Source organism: Oncorhynchus clarkii, chromosome 2 (assembly GCF_045791955.1).
Source record: "Oncorhynchus clarkii lewisi isolate Uvic-CL-2024 chromosome 2, UVic_Ocla_1.0, whole genome shotgun sequence".
NCBI classification, from domain to species: Eukaryota; Metazoa; Chordata; class Actinopteri; order Salmoniformes; family Salmonidae; genus Oncorhynchus; species Oncorhynchus clarkii.
Window position 1 is genome coordinate 8,859,395 of NC_092148.1, and position 11,838 is coordinate 8,871,232.

At 43.4% G+C, this 11,838-nt stretch overlaps 1 protein-coding gene across 1 annotated transcript; it reads left to right on the forward strand.

Moving 5' to 3' along the window:
• The first annotated feature begins 1,741 nt into the window (after positions 1-1,741).
• On the forward strand, positions 1,742-11,611 carry LOC139379092 (RUN domain-containing protein 3B-like). Its single transcript, XM_071121897.1, has 11 exons — positions 1,742-1,836; positions 5,084-5,199; positions 5,336-5,469; positions 5,935-6,020; positions 6,134-6,223; positions 6,315-6,395; positions 6,525-6,702; positions 7,048-7,205; positions 9,750-9,853; positions 9,942-11,326; positions 11,363-11,611. The coding sequence occupies exons 1-10, from the start codon at positions 1,742-1,744 to the stop codon at positions 10,169-10,171; spliced, it is 1,272 nt and encodes a 423-aa protein (XP_070977998.1). The 3' UTR covers positions 10,172-11,326; positions 11,363-11,611.
• Positions 11,612-11,838: the final 227 nt, after the last annotated feature.

Genomic DNA, 11,838 nt, shown 5'->3' on the forward strand with positions numbered 1-11,838 from the left:
AACATGCAGTTTTGTCACACAACCACAGATTGTGGCCACAGATGTCACACATGTCACAGATGTCTCACATTTTGAGGGAGCATGCTATTGGCATGCTGACTGCAGCAATGTCCACCAGAGCTGTTACCAGAGAATTGAACGTTCATTTCTCTACCATAAGCCACCTCCAATGTCGTTTTAGAGAATTTGACAGTACGTCGAACTGGCCTCACAACCACAGACCACGTGTAACCACGCCAACCCAAGACCTCCACATCCAGCTTCTTCACCTAGTCTGAGACCAGCCACCTGGACAGCTGATGAAACCGAGTATTTCTGTCTGTAATAAAGCCCTTTTGTGGGGAAAAACCTATTCTGATTGGCTGGGCCTGGCTCCCCAGTGGGTGGCCTTGGCTCCCAAGTGGGTGGGCCTATGCCCTCCCAGGCCCACCCATGGCTGTGCCCCTGCCCAGTTATATCAAATCCATAGATTAGGGCCTAATGAATTTATTTCAATTGACTGATTTCCTTATATGAACTGTAACTCAGTAAAATCTTTAAAATTGTTGCATTTTGCATTTATTTTTGTTCAGTAAAGGTTGGGCTTTAGACCTGCGGTGGCTTTTGTCTCACAAATAATGATAAAGGTAAACAAACCAGCAAATAGCGCTAGTAGCAGAGATCCAGATTCAGCACCATGGATAGCGGCCATCGGAACCACCGACGATCTGACATTTGAGAACCACAAGACTGGACAGCGGCTGATACCTCCTGGTGATCCTGTTGGAGTCATGTCCAACCTGGTCACCAGGAAGGATCAGCCAGTCATGAAAAATAAAATGTACTACTTCAATATGGAGATATCCTCAATGGCGCTGCCCATGCTGCCACAGACACTATAATGGCACTGATACAAAGATGAGTCCTGAATCTATCTCTATGATTATTCTTCAAGTGATTCTCCCAGCTGCCATTGACGTTGCTCCAGCTTCAGCCAGCCACTGTCAACAGTCTTGAAGTTGAAACTCCCACCAAGTTGACAACATTAAAATGGCCCTCAATGACGCTGCCCATGTTGATATAACCTTTTGGCTACTAGAGTCTTCTTTCATTCTCTATGAAATAATAGGCAACGGCCTGTACAGGAAGTAGCCAAAACCTAAACGAACTCTCTTGTTTCAGCTAGCCTGGGTGCCAGTCTATTTCTACTCTCTTGTGAACTCTAAATGCCATAACTCCTTATTGAATTGGCATGCCAAGTGTTGGTTTAACAATAACAGCATTGGAGTTGACATGAGCACAAACCAATCTGGGACCAGGGTATGTTTGGTGTGAAACGTATTCATTAAACCTTTTAGATGGGTGCTGATGTAGGAGAGAATAAAGTTATTTTTTGTACTATTGGGATGCACACATAGAAAGTCTCTTCGTCTCCCAAGACCATCGAGGTTACCATCGGTAGCCTAATTCGCTCTAAACAGGAATTTAAACCGCTCAGACTTCCCGGTACTTGGTTTGGGCGTTTTAGCACAACCCCGTGACTGTTTCTCTCCCAAATTACTGGGTGATTTCTGTTCATCCATCCACCTCCTTCTTGCCCTATACGTTGACTTTCAACAAACGAGCGAGCGTGCTGGAGTGACGCGGATAGAGCCCGCGGGCGGTGGCGTGCACTGTTGAACCCAACCTGCTGATTTAAAAGAAACAGGGACAGCAAATACTGCGCACCTACACTGGGGAGATACGACTAACTGTGGCGAGGATGGCGTCACGTAGCCTAGGGCTGCATGTAGCTCGCAAACAGGACGCTGCCAGAAGCGGAGCTGTGGAGAGGAGGAATCTACTGACTGTCTGCAGGTAAAATAATGTTCGGCTTGATTGTGTTAATTTACTAATTGGTGACCGCATTCTCACGCGACTGATGATTGTGTGTGGATGCTGTTGAAGACCGTAGGGTAATTGGTGGTATAGGCTATATTTCTAAATAGCGCACATAGCCGACCATCCTTTGTCTTGCTTCAGTTGCATCGCGTTTACATTACAGTATTGATGGTGTTATATCGACATGAACTGTAGCCTATAACGCCGCACTAGTTCATTAGGGTTCTCCAATGGTCACGCACGCACGCGCCACCACCACCTATGAGCCTTAATCATTAATGGAATCACAGTTACCTTCATTAATTAATTAGGTGCCCAACTCAATACCGGTATAGTCTATAGATTTCACATGAACGAAGACTATTAAACACACAGCTATGAATTGGCACGGTACTGTGCAATGTGTGATTCTCTTAAATTATTAATCTGAAGTATCATGCTCTTCGAACAGTACAAATAATAATAGTTTGGTGGGTGCTTATATTTGTCCTATTTCACACATGTAAGTGTGTATTATACGAAAGTGTGTGTGTGTGTTAGCTATAGTGATGTCGTTCTCTGTGGATAACATCATGCTGTTGAACGCCCTATCAAGTATAGCTCCATCAGACCCAGCCGTATGCCCCCTGTGGTTCTAGTGAAGAGAGATATTTGGTAGATGAGATATATGCTACATACTCTCACTCAATCAGTAGCCACGTTAGCCCCTTTTTGCTGCTCCCACACATGACTACTGGTGCATCACCATTAAAGATCACTGTTATCAGAAAGCAGGGAGTGGGCATTGTATTCGCATGTCCTGAGGGTTGCGGTTTATTTTCATGGCGAGGTGGTGTATCTCATCTCCAAGCCATGGTTGGTGACAGGTGAGGAAACCACAACCGACGATTTCAGGCTTTGTTTTCCCTTTCTGGGGTGGCTTTTCACAACCTGTGTCAGAGTATTCTCCAGGAATGTCACTTTTCTAAAACATTTCATGTGCAGTTCTTGTGATATTATTTAGTTGGTTTGGTGAACTATGCTCACGTGGTGAGTAACCTTGCCTGATTCCCGAAGACTCATGTTAGCTCATTAAGCTAATGCCTAGGCTTTCTCAGTGAGCTAAATCGATATCTTGGGACTATAAGGTTCTATCTACATTTTGTCCAGATTGAGTTGTTGACATAGCCTTGTTCTGTTCAATGTTCTCTACCTATACAGTAGTCCAAATACCTCAATTAATTTTAAGTGCAACAGAATACAAGATAAAAATCGCTGACACCTTTCAAACCAATGAGGGGTTGGAACTTTAAAGCCAATTATCTCAGAATCATCATTTTGCAGATAGAACCTTATAGTCCCAAGCTCCCAAACTCTTAGTTGATGTATGCAGAGCACTTGGGTTCAATATACGTTAGTTTATAGTGAGCAACTGCTCTAGTGAACTCTAGAATGAGTTCAGATCCAATCAAACACTGCTGCAGAATATGAATAGATACAGTTTATTGGTTTCATTGATCTAATATGCAGACAAGGCTGTGAAGTTCCTGTGTCCTCATCACTAAGGAATTATCATGGTCCAAGCTTGGTCACAAATGGGTCTTCCAAATGGACAATGACCCCAAGCATACTTCCAAAGTTGTGGCAAAATGGCTTAAGGACAACAAAGTCAAGGTATTGGAGTGGCCATCACAAAGCCCTGACCTCATCCTATAGAAAATCTCTGGGCAGACCTGAAAAAGCGTGTGCGAGCAAGTAGGCCCACAAACCTGACTCGGATACACTATCTCTCAGGAGGAATGGGCTGAATTTCACCCAACTTATTGTGGGAAGCTTGTGGAAGGCTACCTGACATGTTTGACCCAAGTTAAACAATTAAAAGGCAATGCTACCAAATACTAATTGAGTGTATATAAACTTCTGACCCACTGAGAATGTGATGAAAGAAATAGAAGCTGAAATAAATAATTCTCAACTATTAATCTGACATTTCACATTCTTAAAATAAAGTGGTGATCCTGAGTCAGGTCATTTTTACTATGATTAAATGTCAGGAATTGTGAAAGCCAAATACATTTAAACTCTTAAGGTGTATGTAAACTTCCGACTTCAACGGTATATATCTGAGAGACTCTGGGTTGAGGTCTGTGATAAAGTAGTCTAGGGATGAGCTATAGGTGTACCTACCGTGGGAGTCCCCTTGATGCCTACCATTGACTATGTACATGCCATACTCAGTGTGCAACAGAGCTGCAGGAGTTGTGACCTGTTGTCGTAGTTGTGCCTAGGGGGGCATATGGGGGAGGGCATTTTCTTTATTTAACTAGGCAAGTCAGTTGAGAAATTCTTATTCACAATGATGGCCAAACTCGGACGACGCTGGGCCAAATTATGTGCCGCCCTATGGGACTCCCAATCACGGATTCGAACCAGGTACTGCAGTGACGCCTCTTGCAGTGTCTTAGACCACTACGCCACTCGGGAATGCTGTCCCCTCCAGGTAGGTATTTGTCCCCCTGTGTGCTGAGGTGTCCGGTTCTGGCATTTAGGTCACCAGACTAGTACATGTCCCTTTCCCTGGAAGTGGTAGCTTCTACATCGCGCAGGGGCAAATCTGTTTTCATTAAAGTATGGGGATTCTAGTGGGGGAATTTGGTATGTCTCACGCTCTCTGTGTATGTAATGGAAAAAAACTGAAACTTTAATGCCTGTCCTGTTTAGATAAAGCTTCGTCTGCCCAGTCACCCCACTGCCACTTAACCTGCTACTGTGTGTCTGCAGTACAAGCCCCACAGCACAGAGATGACTGTTGCATCGCTGTCTGACCAACATGGAAATGAGTCCATTTAAGACTACTGAGATGCATCCCTGTACTCCAGAATCAACACAGTCATTTCCTGTGTTTGCTTCATTCCATTAAATCTCCTCAGTGCTTAATAACCTAGACACTAGTTAGGGCTCCTGACCAGAGATACTCTATCATTGTTGTCATGCCGCACAGTCTGACCTCCGTGCAATCTACCTATATGCTTATATGACAGTGATAATTTTTTTTTTTAATGAATTTGTATATGCCAACGCTCCACTGATAGTGTGCAGTAGAGAGATTGTTTCCTAAAGCCTGTAAATCATCTGTTCAGTCAGAGATGATCTCCTCTCCTAGAGTCACATTTAACAGCATGTCAGAAAAGCGCTGATCCGGTTGGAACCCAGTGCAGACTCCGTTAACTGTGTGTGTGTGCAGGTTTTCAGTGAAGACGTTGCTTGACCGCTCCTGTTTAGACACGATAGACGACTCCTCTCCGGAGTTCACCAACTTCGTCTCCATCCTGGAACAGATCCTCAGTCACAGACTCAAAGGTAGAGTAACACACACACGTGCTAAAAGCCCATCCCATCTGGACCACTGCAGGGTTGCTGGGTATAGGAGTCAATATGCCACCTATAAATGTAGCTCTCTCTCTTCCATCTCCCTCCTCCCCCTCCCTCCTCCCAGGTCAGACTACGTGGTTTGGTTATGAGACTCATCGTAGTTTCTGGGATTATGTGAAAGCAGCCTGCAGTAAAGTCTCTCCCAACTGCATCCACAGCATTGAGAGCATGGAGAATGTCCGCTCCTCCAGAGCTAAGGTGTGTGTGTGTGTGTGTGTGTGTGTGTGTGTGTGTGTGTGTGTGTGTGTGTGTGTGTGTCTGCACGAGAGAGAGGTTGCTGGTTACCCTGGCAAGCCTTGAGCCATGGACCTTAATGATAACATCAATATTCCCACGGATCTAAAACACACAACTCTCTCAGCCTTTTCTGCTGAAATTACACACAGAACAAAAGACCGCTTTGTTCAGAAGCTTTAAACTATAAATACTGTAGTGTTGTCCAAGAGAACGCCACAGCTCCGGCACACACACACACACACACACACACACACACACGTACGCACCCATGCATGCACACTTGCGTGCAGGTGCACGAACTCAATCAGCTGACTGTGGCTAAGTAGGAAGGGCAGCATGTATTTAAATGATAATGATGTCTGTTTTAAAGAGCTACTATGCAGGTCTGATGTATAATGGAAACTTAAGAACTGCGTGTGTCCACAGGGTCGGGCGTGGATCAGGCTGGTGCTGATGGAGAAGAGGCTGTCTGAGTACATCTCCTCCGCCCTGAGGGACTTCAAAACCACCAGGTCTTTCTCTCTGGCACACACACACAATGGCAAAACAAAACAGCAGACTGAGTTGAGTGTTGGTTTTAGGTGTTCTGAGGATGGAGCTAGTGTGTGTTTTCTATGTTGTGTAGGCAATGGTATGAGGATGGGGCCATCATGCTAGGTGAGGAGGCGGGGCTGCTAGCAGATACACTCATCGGTCTCAACACCATTGACTTCAGGTACCCGTATATTATTTATAGTGTTGCTGAGTCAGAGCTCAGGTTATACAGTAAAGGTCTCAATTAAAGTGTGTGTTCCTCTGGTGGTTAGCTTCTGTCTGAAAGGGGAGGGGCTGAATGGAAGCTGCCCAGCGGTGATTGACTATACGCCTTATCTGAAGTCGATTCAGAGGTATGTGGGATTCAATATTTTAGTCCTTTACCTGCTATTATGTACCCTTCCCCCTGTATGTGCCCTATAAGTTGAACTCCTACCCCCTCTGTAGTACCCTCTTAAAGTGTGCCCTTTCCCCCTGTGTAGAGAGAACAGCATCAGCAGTGATGAGGAGTTGAGGACCCTGGGGAGCAGCGGCAGCGAGAACACCACCCCTGAAAAGATGGCCGCCAGCACTGCGGAGGCCATCTTAACCGAGCAGAGCAGCTGGGTCTGCAGGTGTAAACGACTCGAGCAGAAATACCGCATGGCACTGGAACAGAAGGTAACGTCCCAGTATGTGTGTGTATTGTACGTGTGTGTGTGCTGCAGAACACTGTATTGCACTATAGAATGCAGGTGTATTTGTGCATGAGACACTGAGACTGTAAGGAATAATTGGAAAGTTAGAAATCAAAATGTCAGGCTAACTGTCAGTGATCTCTTGAAGAAATGTGCTCTCTTGAGGAAATGGAAACGCACACAGCTTGATATCATTCATTCCATCCTCACCAGAGTACAAATCTACAGAGTACAAAATAGTTCCTCCTTTACCAAAACAAAAATCTTCCCTTCATCTGTTTTGCTACTGCAAAAAATATAATAATGCAACAACGTGTGTGTGTGTCAGTGTTATCTGGAAGAGATGGTTCGTCTGAGAGAGGCCCAGCTGTCTCAAGTGATTCCTCAGAACAAAGCTCTTCAGCAGAGACTAACAGACACACACCTCTCTCACACACTGGAGAAGGAACAACTGGAATACATCGTACTGGAGCTCCAGGACCAACTGTGAGTTTTTGTATCTGTGAGTGGGTGGAATGACCAGCTGTGAGTGACATTTTAACCACAGTGAGCGGGCCAGGGAATTGCAGGAGTAGTGCACACAGCTATGTCTTACTATACTTGTGAGGACTTCTTGGGGACCAACAACCTTAACTCCTAAACCTAACCACTAACCCTAACCCTAATTCTAACCCTAACCCTAATTCTAACCCTAATTCTAACCTTAACCCTAATTCTAACCTTAATTCTAACCTTAACCCTAATTCTAACCTTAACCCTAATTCTAACCTTAACCCTAATTCTAACCCTAAACCTAACCCTAAACCTAACCCTAAACCTAACCCTAATTCTAAACCTAACCCTAATTCTAACCTTAACCCTAATTCTAACCTTAACCCTAATTCTAACCTTAACCCTAATTCTAACCACTAACCCTAATTCTAATTCTAACCACTAACCCTAATTCTAACCACTAACCCTAATTCTAACCTTAACCCTAATTCTAACCTTAACCCTAATTCTAACCTTAACCCTAATTCTAACCGTAACCCTAATTCTAACCGTAACCTTAACCCTAATTCTAACCCTAATTCTAACCCTAACCCTAAAGACTAAAGTAGTTATTTTCACAAGTGAGGACCTGCAAAATGTCCCCACTTTTCTGAGGACGTATACTTACAGGTATAGTAAGGTTGTTATTATTAGTTTTAAGCTTGTTATTTGAAGTTCAGTTAGTTTTCTGATCCACTTGTCCTTTTTAACTTATTTTTTTCTTCATAAAATAAACTATTTTTTTTTAGTTTTAGGGATAGAGTAGCCTATGCCACTATGGGCCAGTAATACATAAGGTGATGGGTCAGGTCATAGGTTAACCTCTGTGATTGGTGTCCCCCCCTCATCAAGATGACGTAGATACACCGTGTGCACAGTAGTAGTGCATCAATTTCCACAGCGTGAGGCTTAACTTCTCTGTTTTGGTCCCGTAGCTACCATGTTGCATCGTGCAAATCTCAATGGCCGTGTTAGAGCGGATCACTTTTGTCAAGCCTTTCAAAGTGTTTCATTGTGGGAGAAAAAATGGTCTGACTTGCGCCTACATGTCAACTGCTTGAACATTACAAAAATGTGATCAAAGGTCATTGACTGCAAGTTTCTGCTCTTCACCAACTTAATTCTGCAGCCATCGCCTGTATTGTGGGAAGCTCTATTGCCAACCAATCATCAGGGTGGTTTTGTTTGACCCATGCAAACGTGACCAAAGACATGACTGAAACAGGAACCAATTTGCTGCCCTTTATGTATACAGTAGGTATAATATAAATGTGCTATTTGAGCATTTCTCACTAATTGATTGTACACTATACTATGATTTCAGTTTGAGTGTGATTTGGGGAATAGATGTTTATTTAGACATTGTAAAGAACATTTTCTAAACGATGGCAACACTGCCATGTTGATCTGAGCCTTGCTGTTGGAAAACCACATGACTTTGGGCTGTCACAGATGCATCTCCCCTGACTTCACTCCTCGACTTTTGCCTGCAGTCGGTTGCTTTCGGCTTTACCACTCAAACGCCCCCAATATCTGCGGTGCTGCTCATGGCGCCGTCATCTTGCTGAATCTACCTTTAAATATTAATGTGGCCTGCCAGATTCAGAAGCTTGATAATTCTATTTTATTTGAGTTCATTTTGGAGTCAAAGATAATAGTTTGAGTATAGTTTTAGTTTTTCAAAACAGATTTGTTCATTTTATTTCAGTTTACAGTTTTTTTCATAATTAGTTTGTTTACTGTAATAACCTTGGTGTGTTGACTTGGCCTGGGTGAATCATCAGAGGAGATGGTTGGGTGGAGGCTAGTTTCACTGAGAGTCTCTAAATTAATGGTGTGATTAAATTGATCTCTTCCTTTCCACCCTCTGATCAATATTTTAATTTGGGTTGTGAGGATTTCCTTAGCTTTCCAAATGCTGGGGTTGAAACTGCAGTCTTCTCTCAACCAACAATCAGTCAGAGGTATGGATTTACAGACACAACATAGAGACTGGGGTACGTAGCATATTTTGGGACAGAATCTTCCAGGAACACTGAGTAGCTAGGGTCTTGACAGTAGAGGTTTGTCTTCGTGTATATTTCATCCTGCTCAAGGACAGTGCTGAAGAACCATGACTTGAGGTCCAGCCAAGAACTGACCGCACATCTGACCAATCAGTGGCCTTCACCCGGTGCCATGGATACCAATGCTGTTGCCTTGGATACCATGCTGTACAGGAATAGGGTGGGGCAGTGGGAGGAGTATGTAAACAGGGATAAATTCTTATTCCACAACGTCCTCACTTACACGTCATAGTATGGTTTTATACAGTCCACCCAAATGTGGTGACAGCTTATTTATATATATATATATATATATATATATATATACTGTACCTGTGAGAAGTTCTGTGAAAAAAAAAGAGAATTTTAACATTCCAAATGGTTATTTCAATGTAGCCATCACACTACTTAGATGCATCCAGAGAGTCCACTCTAATGTCTCTGTGTTCTACAGGAAGAATTTCCAGAGTCTAGAGCAGCTGTCCCAGACCTCTCTGGAGCCCTCACACACACTCAACCTGGACACTAGACCAGCCAGCTCACACTGGCACCACCATGGTGTGTGTGTGCATTTCTGTGCTCTCCCCCACTACCAATAAATAATAGTAATTTTCTGCATGTGTTAACCCCCTCTTCTGCTCCCCAGGGAAGGAGGACACCCCCTCTCTGATAGGTCTGTGTGGGTCTCTGCAGTCGGTAGCCAGCAATAAGTCACTGGCCAGCCTGAAGTCCAGTGAGTGTCTAGCCAGCCCCACCACAGAGGTGACCAGTCCTGACCTCACCCATGTCCTAGAACCAGAGACCAAGAGACCCAGCACATGGTTTGGAGAAAGAGAGCCAGATTTGGACCCTGGAATTGGAACACAGCCTTTTTGAATTGAAGAAGGAACTCATGGCTCAACGCATGGGAGCCGCAGTCAATCATTTGGAATTTACAACCCGGACTGACCCTGGAACCAGCGCTTCAGTAGTCAGTCCTTCAATGTAAGCGCAGAGCCGTTGGAAAAACCAGGACTGTATTGACCAGGACCGACCTCCTGTTTATTTATTAGTTTGTTGTATATCTGCACTGATGGGAAAATAACTGCATAGTTGAAAGCCAGTTCTGGGTAGGTATGCTGTAGGTATACTGTTGTCACCTATCTTATGTGTTCAGATCACTGCAGACCAAGGAGAACGTCACTTGACACTATTGGGATGCAGACCTTTTGTGTCACTTAAAGGACTCCTCATGATGTAAACATGCTCCGCATCCCAGAGATTGACAACTTGAGGAATTGCTTTCTTTAGGATTTATTTGGGGATGGGTAAGGAGTGTTAGGGTTTGTTGTTTCTCAAGTGTTAAAGCCTGTAGACTAGTGGTTCTGTTCATGCCTCATCAACTTGCAGGTGTTGTCCTGTTACCCTGGCAACTTAAGTGAGCTCTACTATAGATGGCCATGGTGGGTCAGACTCAGCGGCTAAAGAAACACACCTCAAAGAACGGACATATTTAGCTATTGTATTCCTGCCAGAGGACTGGACTATCCTCATTATTTATAAGTCTTTAGTGTAATCATGCTTCCATGTTGGAAGGGCCTTAAAATATCTAGAGGAGAACAGTGTTGCTTTTATGTCTTCTGTTTCTACGGTCAATCCTCTGTGGTACCTGACTTGTAGCCATAATCATATTATTGAATGTAACTTATAAACTATCAAAATAAAGTCGCACACTCCATATATAAACTCCCAGTAATTTATTGGAAGAAGGCACAGTGAAGCTGAAACATTGGTAAATACCCAATAAATTACTGGAGGTTTAAATATGGAGTGTGCAACTTTATTTTGATAGTTTATTTGCCATTAGTCAGCACCTCCACACAAACACACTTCTGGGTGTGCACCAGTGAATGCTTTTTTTATTTTAATAGTTTTTTAATTGAATGTATCTCATCCACAATCCGTTTTGGATTTAACCACACAGTATTATGTTATCTTTGTGTCATAAAGGGTTTGTGTTCTCAGGAAATGTTTCCTGTCCAACAGGGTTAGGTTGAACCGTTTGGTTAGGTTGAACCGTTTGGTTAGGTTGAACCGTTTGGTTAGGTTGAACCGTTTGGTTAGGTTGAACATGATAGTCTGTATTGGGGTTGCATGTTCTGTCTGACTGCGTTGATTTATTTTGATCAGAGGCATGTGGGGAAAGTGTTCAGGGTGTGTTCTGTGTCTGTCACTCTCTCACACACACAAACACAGTTAATTGTATTGCACATTGATTTTATTACTTTGATTTATTTATTTTCTCCTGCTATTTTGAATAAACTACTGTACTAAACATATTTAGTTTTGTTTGAATTATATTCTGTACCATTGTGTATGTTCATTCCCCATGTATACACATAGATCTCCATGTTTTACCCCTACCATGCCCCTAGTGTTAGAGCGGGATGTAACGTTTAACCCAGCAGGCCACAGTCCAAAATAAAGTCCCTGACAGTAACATTAAACTGGTGTTTAATGACCTGTTCTGTCACCACAGGACTCAAATTAAGCACAGTAAATCA

Coding starts and splice junctions, on each gene's coding strand:
- LOC139379092 (XM_071121897.1), top strand. CDS start 1,742: ATGGCGTCACGTAGCCTAGGGCTGCATGTAGCTCGCAAACAGGACGCT. Junction 1,837..5,083: donor AATCTACTGACTGTCTGCAG/GTAAAATAATGT, acceptor GTGTGTGTGCAG/GTTTTCAGTGAAGACGTTGC. Junction 9,854..9,941: donor CTCACACTGGCACCACCATG/GTGTGTGTGTGC, acceptor TCTGCTCCCCAG/GGAAGGAGGACACCCCCTCT.